Source organism: Tupaia chinensis, unplaced genomic scaffold (assembly GCF_000334495.1).
Source record: "Tupaia chinensis unplaced genomic scaffold, TupChi_1.0 Scaffold000187_1, whole genome shotgun sequence".
NCBI classification, from domain to species: Eukaryota; Metazoa; Chordata; class Mammalia; order Scandentia; family Tupaiidae; genus Tupaia; species Tupaia belangeri.
Window position 1 is genome coordinate 4,012,766 of NW_006159662.1, and position 15,853 is coordinate 4,028,618.

Genomic DNA, 15,853 nt, shown 5'->3' on the forward strand with positions numbered 1-15,853 from the left:
GCGTCTTCCTGGGGTGGGGGCCGGGGTAGGCCGGAGGCGGAGGCGGCCGTTGGGAGCACTCGTAGGCCCTGGGTTGGCGGTGTCATAGTGTCGTAGACGAGCACTGTGGGATTAAAATAGCGAGCTGTGTGGAGAGCGTTGGTTTTTGTCATCGTTTGGAGACCGTTCTTAGCTCTCTCAATCGGAATGACACACAGCTGATGTCATCTCATTAAGTGCACTCACTCGAAATCCCTGGAAACGAAAATACGTGGGAGTTGCTGAGGATGCCCCGCTGCGTTGCGAGAAAAGGGAGGAAAGGCTCCATATGTAATGATGAACCAAATTTTTATTTCACTTTCAAATGTGGAGAATGTACAATATGGGCCGTTTAGCGACGGTAAACTAGGGAGCACCTCAGAGGATCTGAATTTATTGCCCTAGAAAACATGGTTTAGCCTAAGTTCTCTACTGTGTCTGCCATTGTCCTGTTATGGAGTCTAGAAGTCGCCCTGTCCGTTGCCCTACTGCCCAGATGCAGGGGGATATTTAGCACTTACAAAGTGGCTAGTAGGAATTGAGACCTGATGTGAGTTCAAACTACACACAGGATTTCACAGATGTATTATTTTATGTAAATTTAATTTTTAAAACTTCATTTAAATTTGACCATTGAGGGTCATAGTAAAAGAGCAGGAGAGGTAAAGTGAGAAAGCAAGCCGCCAGGTCTGGGACTTGAACCACAGTCGGCCAACCACCAGCACCCTTAACCACCACGCCACCTGCCGGCCTCTTATTTATTTAAATTTGACCAGAGAGGGACAGTGAGAAAGAGAGAAAGCAAGCCTCAGGTCGGGGAGTCAAACCACAGTTGGCCATGTGGGAGTCCAGGGCCCTTAACCTCCACACCACTTGCTGGCCTCTTGCAGATGTATTATAAAAAATAATGTAAAATAACTCAATTTTTTATGTTAATAACATGTTGGGATGATACTATTTTGGATATATTGGATTAAATAAAATGTATTGTAAAAGTAATTTTGCTTTTTTTTTTTTTTCCTTTAAAAATGTGGCTACTGCAAAATATGAACTTCTGGCTTGCATGTTTCTGATAGTGCTGCTCCAGGAAAGTTTCAGTCCTTCAGAGAGGAGGGAATGGTTATCTTTTGGCCAAAATTATTTCATGGTGCTAGAAAAACTTGATGTTCTCTAATATAGAGCTGTGGATTCAAGATACGTGTGATCATTCTGTGTTATTTGGTGCTTATCTGATCGACTAAAGAAAGTTATTTATTTATTTATTTTTGGAGAGGTTTTTCGCTTTAGGGCGTGTGCGCTAGCCAGACAGACAGACATAGAGACAGAAAGCAAGAAATCACCCCCCAGGGGGGATGGCCACACCGTAATCTCTTCTCCTCCATTCTTCTCTCAGGATCCTGGGCACGCACGCACACGTGCCCGGTGTGATTTTTAAGCCACCGTGTCCTGGGCGCAAACCGTGGTCGACTACGTGGGAGTCCAGCGACATAGCCATTATGCTAACTGCTCGTTTCCTTATTTATTTATTTTTAGTTAATTTATTCAATTTCATTTATTCATTCATTTATTTTAATTTGACCAGAGAGAGAGAGGAAAGTGAGAAAACAAGTCACCAGGTCCGGCCCTCAAACCATGGTCGACCATGTGGGAGTGTCTAGCGCCTTAACCACCACACCACTTGCCGGTCCCCAAAGAAAATTATTAAAGGGGGACCAGGTAGGTGGCCTGGTGGTTATGGCACCAGACTCCCACATGGCCAACTGCAGTTCAAGTCTTAGACCTGGTGACTTGATTCTCTCTTTCTCTCTCTGGTCAAATTAAAACAAAAATAAATAATAATAAATAAATTAATTTAATGAAATGATTAAAGGGGATTTTTTTTTTTTTTTTTTTTTTTTGCTTTTCCCATCCAGGTTTCAGCCTTCGTCTCATAACCATGTCCACCAATGAGAATGCAAATTCACCAGCTGCCCGTCTTAACAGATTCAAGAACAAGGGGAAAGACAGTACAGTGAGTACCTCCTTTCGCTTTCTTGTGTGTGTTTTTTTTTTTTTTAAAGAATTATTTTATTTAACTTTGTTTATTTACTTATTTTAATCTGACCAGAGAGGGACATAGTGAGAGAAAGAGAAAGCGAAAGCAAACCACCGGGTCCAGGACTAGAACTGTAGTCGCCCTGTGGGAGTCCAGTGCCCTTAACCACCACACCACCTGCTGGCCCCTCCTGTAGTATTTTTATAATGGGAAGATATTTGAGAAGAGTGATAACTCTAAGGTTGTTTTTTTTGTTTGTTTTTTTGTTTTTTTTTTAAATGCCCTCACTTGGCAACAAAAGCTGATATGATAGGTGAAATGATACCTTGTCTTTTCCAGGAAATGAGGCGGCGAAGAATAGAAGTGAATGTGGAGCTGAGGAAAGCTAAGAAGGATGACCAGATGCTGAAAAGGAGAAATGTAAGCTCATTTCCCGATGATGCTACTTCTCCACTGCAGGAAAACCGCAACAACCAGGTAAATACGTTTTAGTTCATGAGTTACTGTAAACCTAGAAAGTCAATGTGGTCTTTTTTAGTAATTTAATGTTCTTAGTCTTAGTATTTTAACCGTGAAATCTCTGAAGATGTTTTTCTCTGCTTCTCATCAGTAATTCTTATTTTTAAAAAATTACTTAATTTTATTTAGTAGTAGTATTTAGTTTTATGAGAAAGGGAAAGTGATAGTGAGAAAGCAAGCCGCCAGGTCTGGGACTTGAACCTTGGTGGTTGGCTATGTGGGAGTCCAGCGCCCTTAACCACCATGTCACCTTCTGGCCCTCTAGTCAGTAATTCTGATGGATTGTCTTTTCCTCCTTCATCGTCCATGCTCTGCTAAAGCTGGTTCCAGGGTCTTCCTTTAGCTTTGACCTTCAGATTTCCCTGCGTTTCTGCTTACCTTAACATGATCATTCCATTGTTAACTGAAAGATAGTTTGTCCAGAACCAAACACTTCCTGGCTTATTTGTTTTTATCACATGTTGCACGCCTTCAGGGGAGGGAAGGAAAGTGACAGATTACTCTGCCAGGGCGTTTGCCATGCTGCAGTTCATTCTTCATTCTGCTCTCGATATTTTGAGCATGTATACATACCCAGCATTATTTTCAAGTCACCAGGTCCAAACTGTTTTGGGACTCAAACTGTTCAGTTGGCCATGTGGGATTTAGCCACTTTAACGTCTATGTCACTTGCCTTAACAACCATGCCACCTGCTGACCCCTCTGTATTTAATCTGAAAATGATAATTTAGGGGCTGGCCCTGTAGCCCAGTGTTTAAAGGGAGCTGGATCCCACATGGCTGATTAGGATTCAAATCTTAGCTCTAGTGGCTTGAAAAACACTGAGTGTCGGTGTGAGTGTGCTTCAAATCCCAACAGGGTAGAGAGATAGAGAAGGGATTGTGACATGACCACGCCCCATCAGAGGGGTACTTTCTCTTCCCTTTTTTCTGTTTGTCTCTTGGGTGAACTCCTATGGCAATTAAAAAAAGTGCTAATGTAGGGCCAACCCTGGGCAGTTTAACACAGCACTTGATCGTGCTTGACCTACGTGGGTTTGTATCCCAAGGTCTCCCTAAATATGCAGGTGTGCATGTGTGTGCCGGTGGTCGGGATCTCTCTCTCTCTCTCTCTCTCTCTCTTCCGCTCTGTCTTTTTCTCATAGAATAAATAAAAACAGTTGGTAAAAATCTATTTTTTTAATTTTTTTTTTTTTAATTTTTATAGGGCACTGTAAATTGGTCTGTTGATGACATTGTCAAAGGCATTAATGGCAACAATTTGGAAAGCCAGCTCCAGGCTACTCAAGCTGCTAGGTACGTCTTGGCTGCTGTAGCATGAGTAATTAAGAAATTATTAGCCTTTTAGATATTTTTGGCAGAAAGAGATTAAAGTAAAAGTGAAGCCAGCTATAGGTCTATTTTCAGATTCTATCTTGGAATCTCTTAGGTGGAACTTTATAATTTTCTATAATTAATTTAAAATTCAATTCATAGTGAATCACTTTTTAAACTAGTGTGCTTCTTAAAAAAGTCTGTCAGGGTGGCATTTCAAATCTAAAGGAGGAGGAAATAATTCAGTAAGTGGAATTAATTCATTTTGTTTAGAATGGCATATCCATTTCAAAAATAAGTATATTTATTTTTTTTAGAGAAATTTTTGCTATATGGCACCTGCACATGCTGGAGAGACAGAAAGTGGGCAGTCGCTCTTGGGCGGGAGGATGGCCACACTGCACTCCCTTCTCTGCCATTCTCTTGGGATTTTGGGCACACACCCAGTGTGAGTTTTAAGCCACCAGGTCCCACACTTGAACTGTAGTCAACTATCTGGGAGTCCAGCGATGTAACCATTACACCATTTACTGGTGGTCCCCAAAATAAGTATATTTAGACTCCTACCTCCCACCAGACAACACACATGGTTGTGGCATTTCTTTTTCTTTTTTTAAAGATTTATTTTATTATCTTCTAATGTGACCAGAGAGAGAGAGAAAGTGACAAAGCAAGACACCAGGTCCAGGATTTGAACCATGGTCAGACATGTGGGAGTCTAGTGCCTTAACTATCAATCACATCACCCCTCATCCCTGATTGTGGCATTTCTTTTTATTTTTGCTAATTTTTTTTTTTTTTTTTTGGAGAGGTTTTTCACTATAGGGCGCGTGCGCTCACCAGACAGACAGAGAGAGACATAGAGGCAGAAAGTGAGAAATCACCCCCCAGGGGGGATGGTCTCGCCGCAATCCCTTCTCCTCCATTCTCCTCTCGGGATCTTGGGCACGCATGCACACGCGCCTGGCATGAGTTTTAAGCCACCGGGTCCAGGACGTGAACTGCGGTCGACTACATGGGAGTCCAGCGACATAGCCATTACACCAACTGCTGGTTCCCTGATTGTGGCATTTCTAACAAAAGGGTTGATAATATCTATAGCTTGGTGGTGTGCAGAGAAAGAAGTAAAAGGTAGTTAAGGTAGGCTATAAGCAGTCTGTTCAGCTTAGGTTCCAGGATTTTTCAGCATGTAGTACTTTACTTAAATGGTGGTTCAAAATTCTAAACTCTTGGTTTGCATTGCAAATCATTTTTTATACAGACTTTTGTTAATCATCTTTAACTTTTGTTTCTCTCTTTGTTCTCCCTTAGGAAGCTGCTTTCTAGGGAAAAGCAGCCCCCCATAGACAACATCATCCGGGCTGGGTTGATTCCAAAATTTGTGTCCTTCTTGGGCAGAAATGATTGTAGTCCCATCCAGTTTGAATCTGCATGGGCACTCACTAACATTGCTTCTGGGACGTCAGAACAGACCAAGGCTGTGGTGGACGGAGGCGCTATCCCAGCGTTCATTTCTCTGTTGGCCTCTCCCCACGCGCACATCAGTGAGCAAGCTGTGTGGGCTCTAGGAAACATCGCAGGTACTCCCCTTTGACTGAATATGTCTGAACAGAATGAGGTGAGAGAAAGGCCTTGTGTCACTGCAGTAGTGACGTTCGTGTCAAGTTTTGAGTTTATTTCAGGCCTTTTACTAGGTATGGAAGTGGCATCCAAAAAAAAAGCCACCAAAGAGGTATCTAAAGTCAGGGAATTCCTGATGGTACTAGACCTGTAGATAAGATAATCATGTCTGTTTTCAGGGGATGGTTCAGTTTTCCGGGACCTAGTTATCAAGTATGGAGCAATTGACCCGCTGTTGGCTCTCCTTGCAGTTCCTGATATGTCATCGTTAGCAGTAAGTGACTAACGTGTTACCTACTTCCCCTCCTTCTTAAGAGACAGCCCTCTCATTGCTTTTTTCCCCCCTAGTGTGGTTACTTACGTAACCTTACCTGGACACTTTCAACCCTCTGCCGCAACAAGAATCCCGCACCCCCGCTAGATGCTGTTGAGCAAATTCTTCCTACTTTAGTTCGTCTTCTGCATCACGATGATCCCGAAGTATTAGCAGATACCTGCTGGGCCATTTCCTACCTTACTGATGGTCCAAATGAACGGATTGAAATGGTTGTGAAAACAGGAGTTGTTCCCCAACTTGTGAAGCTTCTAGGAGCTACCGAATTGCCCATTGTGGTAAGTTTTTAACTCTTAGATTGGGATATATACAAGGAGCCTAATCAGTTGACACTGATATTGAAACATAGCTCCATTCAGGCTATGATGGGCCTCTTATTTGTTAAAACTTTAGGGTACAGAATTTTTGGTCTTTGCTGAAAAAAAATTAAAGGTAACCACCAACATCAATATTACTTTTCTTTTCAGACCCCTGCCCTAAGAGCCATAGGTAATATTGTCACTGGGACAGATGAACAGACCCAGGTTGTGATAGATGCTGGAGCACTCGCCGTCTTCCCCAGCCTTCTAACCAACTCCAAAACAAATATTCAGAAGGAAGCTACGTGGACCATGTCCAACATCACAGCCGGTCGGCAGGACCAGATCCAGCAGGTTGTGAATCACGGGCTAGTCCCGTTCCTCGTCGGCGTGCTCTCTAAGGTAAGGCAGTCTTAGGATTTAATCAGATCTTACTATTTATTTCATGAATGTGGGAGAGAGAGACCTCCAACAGGGTCTTACCATGCTACAGTCCTCCCTCCAGGTCTCATCAGCCTGGAGCACAGGTGTACCCAGCATGTTAAGGTGGACCCGACCGAGATCAAACCCTGGACCTTCCCAGATGGCTCCAGTTTCAGGCAGTTGGGTGGGGGCATCACTGTGACTGGCTTTGATAAGGTTCTTAATGTGCAACGTTGGGTGTTCTTACAGTCCTTTGTAGAATAATAGCCAGTCTCAGTTATGGTTGGATAGAACCAGTTGGTAGTTTCTTTATAAAGCAGCACTTTCGGATGTTGTTTGTATGGCTGTCCATAAAAAGCCATTTTCTTCTGTTTATCAGGCTGACTTTAAGACGCAGAAGGAGGCTGTGTGGGCTGTGACCAACTACACAAGCGGCGGAACAGTGGAGCAGATTGTATACCTCGTCCACTGTGGCATCATAGAACCGCTGATGAACCTCTTAACTGCAAAAGATACCAAAATTATTCTGGTTATTTTGGATGCCATTTCAAATATTTTTCAGGTAAGTGTGAAACAATGGCCTTTGTTTAAACTCGGGCTTGGTGGTAATCAGTTTGTTGTTTACTCTGGTGAGAGGGCAGGTAAGTTTATTCATTAGTAGGCCACAGAATCATAGAAACTATATTTGTGGGCCATCCTCTTGATAAAAAATGAAATTGTGGGACCAGCAGATGGCGTAATGGCTACATCGCTGGACTCCTATGTAGTCGACAGTGGTTCCAGTCCCAGACCTGGTGGCTTAAATTTACATCGTGGCCATGGCCCTGGCGGGTGAGGTCGATGAGTTCTTGCTCTCTATTCTATCTATGGCAAGTGCACATGCCCTATAGCAAAAAATGTTAAGAAACTCAAAAAGTATGTACTTTGCCTAAACATAAATTTAAAATAGTTGTACTTTTTCAAGTTTTTGCTGTAGGATGTTTATACTCACTAAAGACGAGAAACAGAGGTGAAGTGAGAAAGCACCCGCCCAGGAAGGATGGCATGGCACAATCCCTTCTCTCTCCATTCTCCTGGGATTTTGGGCATGCACACACATGTGTCTGACATGGTTTTTCATGTATGTCACTGGGCCCAGGATTTGAAATGCAAAGTCAACCGTTTGGCAGCAAGCCCTTTTAACTTCCACGCCACTTGCTGGTCCATAATTTTCTTTCTTTCTTCCTTTTTTTTAAAAATTTTTTTAGGTCTTTGCCACAAGACATGTGTGCTCGTAGGAGAGAGACAGAGTTAGAAGTCACCACCCTCCCCGTCTGGGGGCGGAAATGGGCACACCACAATCTCTTCTCTGCCATTTTTCTGCTGGGAGTTTGTGCACATATGTACACACATCTGGCATGGTTTTCCAGTTGCTATGTCCAGGACTTGAACTGTGCCCTCTGGCAAAAACCTAAAACAAACAAAGAAAACTTAGACTGGTGCTAATCAATTAACTGTTTGCTTTGGTGAGAGGGCAGCTATTGCCTATCACTCAGGTCAGAGATAACACCATGTACATTGTCCTCAACAGGTGGCATCCTGTTCTCGTGTCTGTTACACGTTTTCTCGAAGCTCCTCCCTCCCATCCCCCAATAGTTTTAAAAATTTTTTTATTTTTATTTTTTTAAAGAATTATTTCTTTACTTTTATTCACCCATTTTATTTTAATTTGACCAGAGAGATACACAGAGAGCGAGAGAAAGAGGGAAAGTGAGAAAGCAAGTCACCAGGTCCAGGACTCGAACCATGGTCAGCCATATGGGAATGTCCAGCGCCTTAACCACCACGCCACCTGCTGGTCCCTAGTTTTTTTATTTTTTTAAAGAATTATTTAACTTTGTTTATTTTAATTTGACCCGAGAGGGACAGGGAGAGAGAAAATGAGAAAGCAAGCCACCAGGTCCAGGACTCAAACCCAGGTTAGCCATGTGGGAGTCCAGTGCCCTTAACCTCCATGCCAACCCCTCCACCAACCTGTAGTTTTAATTTTCTTTCTAAACTTTATATTCTATACTTTTTCCATTGAAGCAACTCCACATAATTCAACATTAACATAATAATACTATATAATATGTGTGTGTGTATATTTATTTATTTATTTTTTTTTTTTGGGAGAGGTTTTTGCAATAGGGCGTGTGTGCATGCGATCACTAGAAAGACAGAAACAGACAAAAAGCAAGAAGTTATCCCCCGGGTGAATGGCCACATCACAATCCCTTCTCCATTCTCTCTTGGGCATGCATGCAAACACGCCCGGCGTGAGTTTAAGCACTGGGTCTGGGACTCAAACCACGGTCAACTACATGGGAGTCCATCGACACAGCCATTACATCTACTGCTGGTTCCCATAACAATACAGTATTAAAACTAACTGGTCTTTAAACCTTTTTTTTTTTTTTTTTTTGAGAGTTTTTTTTCCTATAGGGCTCACCAGAGAGACAGAGAGTGTTAGCCAGAAATCACCCCCTGGGGGGATGGCCACTTCACAATTCATACTCCTCCTTCTCTATTCTCAGGATCTGGGGCACACATGCACATGCTCCCAGTGTGAATCTTAAGCCGCCGGGTCCAGGACTTGACTATGTGGGAGTCTAGTGATGTAGCTGCTACACAATCTGCTGGTTCCATTCAGCCGTTCAGACCTTTATTTATTTTTTATTATTATTATTATTATTTATTTAATTTTATTCATTCAGTTATTTTTAATTTGACCACAGAGAGGAAGAGAAAGAGAAGGAATGTGAGAAAGTAAGCCACCAGGTCTGGGACTCAAACCGTGGTCGGCCATGTGGGAGTGTCCAGTGCCTTCACCACCATGCCACCTGCTGGTCCCCCAGAACTTTTTTTTTTTTTTTAAGAGTTATTTCATTAAACTTTAATTTGACCAGAGAAGGACACAAAGTGAGAAAGCAAGCCTCCAGGTCCAGGACTCAAACCACAGTCAGCCATGCGGGAGTGCAACACCCTTAACCTATGCCACCTGCTAGCCCCCTATTCAGACTCTTTTTTTTTTTTTTTTAGAATGATTTTTTATTTAATTTTGAAAAATGTATTATTTTAAAATTTGTTATAGCACACATGGGCTCACCAGTTAGAAAGCAAGCCACCAGATCTGGAACTCAGACCACAGTCAGACATGTGAGAGTCCAGTGCCCCAACCATCATACCACCTGTTGGTCCCCTAACAAAATCCTTTTTTTTATTTTTATTTTTTGAGAGAGAGATGTTTGTTATAGGGTACGTGCACTCACTGGAGAGACAAAAAGCAAGAAATTACCCCATAATGGGGATGGCCATTGCCGCAGTCCCTTCTCCATTCTCTTGGGATTTTGAGTGTGCACGCACACATTCCTGGAGTGAGTTTTAAGCTGCCAAGTTTGAGATTCAAAGCGTGGTTGACTATGTGGGAGTCCAGCGACATAACCATGATGTCATCTGCTGGTCCCCACTAACAAATGCTTAAATCAACAAGTATTCTAGTCAGAAAATGTGTTTTTAGCATACCATAGGCCATCTTTGCCCTTAGACTTCTGTTCTCCACCTTGGCTATTGAGATTATATAGGGCGTAAAATGTTGCCCTGTTCCCATTACAGACCAGTTGAACCTGAATGTAGTGTTACTGGAAAAGTTGCCCAGGTGATTTTGAAGTGCAGAAAAGGTTGAAACAATTTAAGATCTCTGGCTGAAAACTACAGTTGAGAAATAGTTGCTAAGATGTTGCAAAAAATTATAAAGTAGACCTAAAACTAACCTAGGGTTGTTGAAGGAATTAAGTCCTTATTTCTGATATATACAAAGGATCTTTAAAAAGTTCATGTAGGGGCTCTCAGGTGACATGAGTGGGTAAAGTGCTGGACACTCCCGTACGGTCGACCACGGTTCAAGTCCTGGATCTGGTGGCTTGCTTTCTCATTTTTCCTCTCTCCCTGGTCAAATTTTAAAAATTAATGATGAATATATAAAATTAAGTAATTTTTTGGGGGAGAGAGGTTTTTGCTATAGGACGTGTGCGCTTGCCAGAAAGACAGAGAGAGATAGAGACAGAAAGCAAGAAATCACCTCCCAGGGAGACGGCCATGCCACAATCACTTCTCCTTCATTCTCCTCCTGGATCTTGGGGCATGCACACACATGTGCCTGGCAAGAGTTTAAGCTACCTGGTCTGGGACTCAAACCCTGTTTGGCTACATAGGAGTCTAGCGATATAGCCATTACACCAACTGCTGGTCCCCAAAATTAAATAATTCTTTAAAAAGTAAATGGGATTTCAAAGGTTTTGCACCAGAAAAAATTCATAATTTATTGCCTTAAGTGTGTATGCACTCACTGTAGATGGAAGGAGAAAGCACCCCAGTGGGATGTGGTCACATTGTAATCTCTTCTTTTGTCCATCCTGTTGATATTTGGGGCAGGCATTCACACAACTGCACATTTTTCTCTTTTAATTTTTTATTATTATATCTTTAAAAAATTTGACCAGAGAGAGAAGGGGGAGGAGGAGAGTGAGAAAGCAAGCCACCAGGTCTGGGACTTGAATGCAGCTGGCCACGTGAGAGTCCAGCACCTTAACCACACACCACCTGGCGGCCATAAACTTCATAATTTAATTCCATTTCTTGAAGTCCCATTGTATTAATATTTAAATATGGATATTCTTGTTTTGTTTTTCCAAAGGATTATTTAAGGCCACCAGGTAGAGTGGTGGTTAAGGGTGTTGACACCCACATGACTGACAGTGGTTCGAGTCCAGGACCTGGTGTCTGGCTTGCTTGCTTTCTCGCCTTCTCTCTCTCTTGCTCTCGCTCTATCTCTTTTTGGTCAAATCGAAAATAAAGAAAGAAAGAAAGTTAAATTAAATAATTCCTTTTATATTTTTTATTTTCATTTGACCAGAGAAGGACAGACACATGGAGAGAAGGAAAAGTAAGCAAGTTACCAGGTCTGGGACTCGAACTCTGATCGGCCATCTGGGAGTGTCCAGTGCCTTAACCCCCCGTGACCTGCTGGCCCCATAAAATATTTCTTCTTTTTTAAAAAAGAAGAAATAAAAATAATTTTGTTTATTCACTTATTTATTTTAATTTGACCAGAGAGAAACACATAGAGAGAGGGAAAGTGAGAAAGCAAGCCTCCATGTTCAGGACTCGAACTGTGGTTGGCCATGTGGGAATGTCCAGCGCTTTCATCACCATGCCACCTGCTGGTCCTTTGTTCTTGTTGTATTTTATTAAAATAGGACATTCAGGGACCAGCAGGTTGTGTGGTGGTTTAGGCACTGGACATTCCCACATGTCTGATGACAGTTCAAGTCCCGGACCTGGTGGCTTGCTATCTCACTTTCTCTCTTCTCTCTCTGTCTCTCTGGTCAAATTAAAATAATTGAATAAATCAAATTAGATAAGTAATTATTTAAAGAAAAAGGACATTTGGAATATATGCCAATAAAGTTGGATTTATTTTTTTTTTAAGTTTATTTATTTATTTTTTTAAGGCTGCTGAGAAGCTAGGAGAAACTGAGAAACTTAATATAATAATCAAAGAATGTGGAGGCCTGGATAAAATTGAAGCCCTACAAAACCATGAAAACGAGTCTGTGTACAAGTCTTCATTAAACTTGATTGAGAAGTATTTCTCTGTAGAGGTGAGTAATGAGTGGTAATATATATATTTTTTATTTTATTTATTTATTTATTTTAATTTGACCAGAGAGAGACATACAGAGAAAGATAGAGGGAAAGTGAGAAAGCAAGCCACCAGGTCCGGGACTCAAACCATGATTGGCCATGTGGGAGTGTCTAAGGCCTTAACCACCACACCACCTGCTGGTCCTATGGGTGGTAATACTAATGACAATTGGGCAAACACACATGTGGGATCAAACCTTCATATTCTCTCATACTTCTTTTTTTTTTTTTGGAGAGGTTTTCACTCTAGGGTGCATGCGCTCGCCAGGCAGAGACAGAAAGTGAGAAATCAGCCCCCGGGGGGATGGTCACGCCACAATCCCTTCTCCTCCATTCTCTTCTCCGGATCTTGGGCACACAGGCACACATGACCAGCGTGAGTTTAAGCCACCAGGTCCAGGACGCGAACCGCAGTCGACTACGTGGGAGTCCAGTGACATAGCCATTAACGCTAATTGCTGGTCCCTCTCATACTTTTTCAAGTCCCGTAGCTTTTTTTTCTTTTTTTTTTTCAAAAAGATTTTTTTTGCTATAGGGCACATGTGCTCAGTGGAGAGGCAGAGAGAGACAAAGTTTGAAATCACCCCCAGTAGGAATGGCCTCACTGCAATCCCTTCTCCAGTTTCCTCTTGGGATTTTGGACTCACACACACATGCACCCAGTGTGTTTTAAGCTCCTGGGTTCGACTCAACCATGGTCCACTATGTGGGAGTCCAGCGAGGTAATCACTATGCCATCTGCTAGTCTTGTACCCTCTTTTTATTCCTCTCTTTCTCTCTCTTTTTTTTTTTTTTTTTTTTTTTTTGGGGGCTTTCCAGTAAAAACCAGAAAACCTGTTAGACTTTTTTTTTTTTTTGAGAGTTTTTTTGGTATAAGGGTGCGTGTGCTCACCCAAAAGACAGAGAGATAGAAAGTGAGAAATCACCCCCCAGGGGGGATGGCCACGCCACAATCTCTTCTCCCCTATTCTCCTCTTGGGATCTTGGGCATGCATGCACACGCACCCAGAGTGACTCGAACCGTGGTCAGCTACATGGGAGTTCAGCGACATAGCCATTATGCTACCTGCTGGTCCCAAAATCTAGGCAAATTCTAAAAGAGCTAGAACACTCTCATAGCCTTTAAAAGTTCGGCAGAATACCAATGTGTGGAGCATGTAATATGCTTATTCGCTCTTCTCATATTTGCCTTGATGATCACAAGATCTTTTTAACTGGAGACTTTAGAAATCACTTACTTTGAAATGAGCAGCCTTGGAGTATTAGAATACCTTGCGAATAAACTTAGGATGTCCCTGAAGGAATTGGAGAAGCAGGCCAACCCCATGACAACTCAGTCCTGTAAATGGCCTTTATTTATTTATTTATTTATTTATTTATTTACTTACAGAGAATTAAAATATTTCTTTTATTTATTTATTTATTTATTTTAATTTGACCAGAGAAGGGACAGAGAAAGTGAGAAAGCAAGCTTCCACATCCAGGATTCGGCCTGTGGTCGGCTATGTGGGAGTCCAGTGCCCTTAACCACCATTCCACTTGCTGGCTCCTATTTGTTTTTTTTTTTTTTTTATTAGAGGTTTTTGTTGGGACCAGCAGTTAACGTAATGGCTATTTTGCTGAACTCCCATGTAGTCGACCGTGGTTCGAGTCCCAGACCCAGTGGCTTAAACTCATGCCAGGTGCATGTGCGTGTGTGCCCTAGATCCCTAGAGGAGAATAGAGAAGGGATTGTGGCGTGGCCATCCCCCTGGGGATGATTTCTCGCATTCTTTCTGTCTTTCTCTGTCTTTCTGGCAAGTGCATGCGCCCTATAGCAAAAACCTCTCGAAAAAGAAAAAAAAATAGAGGTTTTTGCTTAGAGCATGGGCACCTGCCAGAGAAACAGATAGTGACAGGGAAAGTGAGAAATAACCCCCCAGGCAATGGCCATGCTGCAGTCCCTTCTGTTTCATTCTTCTCCCAGAATATTGGCTTGGTATGCACATGCGCCCAGGGTGATTTTCAAGCCACTGTGTCTGGGACTTGCACCATTGTTGGCCATGTGAGATTCTAGTGATGTATCCCTATGCCATCTGCTGGCTCCAGCAGTCTTCTTTTTTCCTACTGAAAGTGACAGGTGAAGGGGGGGAGTCTCTCCTGCTCCTATCGTAGTGGGATTCAGTCCATTTCGAGCCTTCCCCCTTCCAAGTACTCAGGACTTGGACAAGTTTCAGCAGCCCTCCCCAAATGTCAAGTACTAGAACATGGTACCCCAGTAAAGGTGAACTAGACACTGCACCAATAGGCTTCTGCTTATAGCCACGATGCGTTGGTGAGATCATGTTGTTTTTAATGTTTCCAGGAAGAGGAAGATCAGAATGTTGTGCCCGAAACTACCTCTGACAGCTACCCCTTCCAAGTGCAGGATGGGACTCCTGGGGCCTTTAACTTCTAGACTGTACAGCTGAGGCACAAAGGGGTTTGTTGTGTGCTGTGTTTGGTATCAGTTTGTCTTACTGTTTCTCTACCAAGAACTCTTTTTAAATGTGGTTGTTATTGTAGCACTTTTTACAACAAAACTATACTTGAACAGTTCCAAACTGTACATACTGTATGAAGCTTGTCCTCCAAACGGGTTTCTTATTTCTATGTGGAATTTCATACCTTGCAAGGTCCTGTAAATAAAATTAAATTCCACCCTTTTCTTTACTTCACCATGCCTGTGTCTTACTTTCTAATTTGAGGCTCTTAATGTTAGATGAGTAGGATAACCCAACCAAAGTGATTTCACTATGCAGAGGTTGCAGGCATCATTTCACGTGATACTGTTAAGGAGATGGAGCTGAAAACTCTTAAAGTTTTTGCTATTGGGTGCATATGCTCCCTGGAGAGACAGAGAAAGAAATCATCAACCGGGAGGATGCCATGGCGCAGTCCCTTCTCCATTCTCCTCTTGGGATTTTGGGCATGCATGCACACACACCCAGTGTGAATTTTAAGCTGCTGGGTCTGGGACTCGAACCCTGGTTGACTACATGGGAGTCCAGAGACATAACTACTTTGTCATTTGCCGGTCCCTTTTTTTTCCCCCCATAGAGTATATGTGCTTGTCAGAAACAGGTGGTGAGAGGGAAGCAAGAAAACACCCCCAAGGGGGATGGCGACACCACAATCCCTTCTCCATTATCCTCTTGGGATTTTGGGCATGCACACACATGGGCCTGGCATGAGTTTCAAGCTGCCAGGTCTGAGACTTGAACCATAGTTGACTATGTGAGAGTCGAGTGACATAACCATTATTCCATTTAATGGTCCTAGCTGTTAACATTTATAGACATAGCCTCTTGTCGCCAGCCAGGAAAATGTTTTAAAAGGAATAAAGTCTCCCAGAATTTTACTCAGTCATTGTTTCCTTAGATTCACTGGTCAGGGAGATGAGATTAAAATATTTTTTTTAAGAGTTAATTTTAAAAAATTATTAATGTTGTTTATTCATCCATTTATTTTAATTTGATCAGAGAAACAGAGAAGGGAAGCGAGAAAGTAAGCCACCAGGTCTGGGACTTGAACCATGGTTGGCCATGTG

At 42.4% G+C, this 15,853-nt stretch overlaps 1 protein-coding gene across 1 annotated transcript in view; it reads left to right on the forward strand.

Moving 5' to 3' along the window:
- KPNA2 (karyopherin subunit alpha 2) overlaps positions 1-14,982 on the forward strand; it is a 15,294-nt gene extending 312 nt beyond the window's left edge. The window contains exons 2-11 of the mRNA XM_006146779.2: positions 1,932-2,029; positions 2,393-2,530; positions 3,779-3,867; positions 5,197-5,465; positions 5,685-5,779; positions 5,854-6,117; positions 6,307-6,540; positions 6,941-7,123; positions 12,093-12,242; positions 14,630-14,982. Of these exons, the coding sequence (XP_006146841.1) occupies positions 1,955-2,029; positions 2,393-2,530; positions 3,779-3,867; positions 5,197-5,465; positions 5,685-5,779; positions 5,854-6,117; positions 6,307-6,540; positions 6,941-7,123; positions 12,093-12,242; positions 14,630-14,722 (1,590 nt within the window). The 5' untranslated portion in view covers positions 1,932-1,954 and the 3' untranslated portion in view covers positions 14,723-14,982. The remainder of the gene's footprint in view (positions 1-1,931; positions 2,030-2,392; positions 2,531-3,778; positions 3,868-5,196; positions 5,466-5,684; positions 5,780-5,853; positions 6,118-6,306; positions 6,541-6,940; positions 7,124-12,092; positions 12,243-14,629) is intronic.
- Positions 14,983-15,853: the final 871 nt, after the last annotated feature.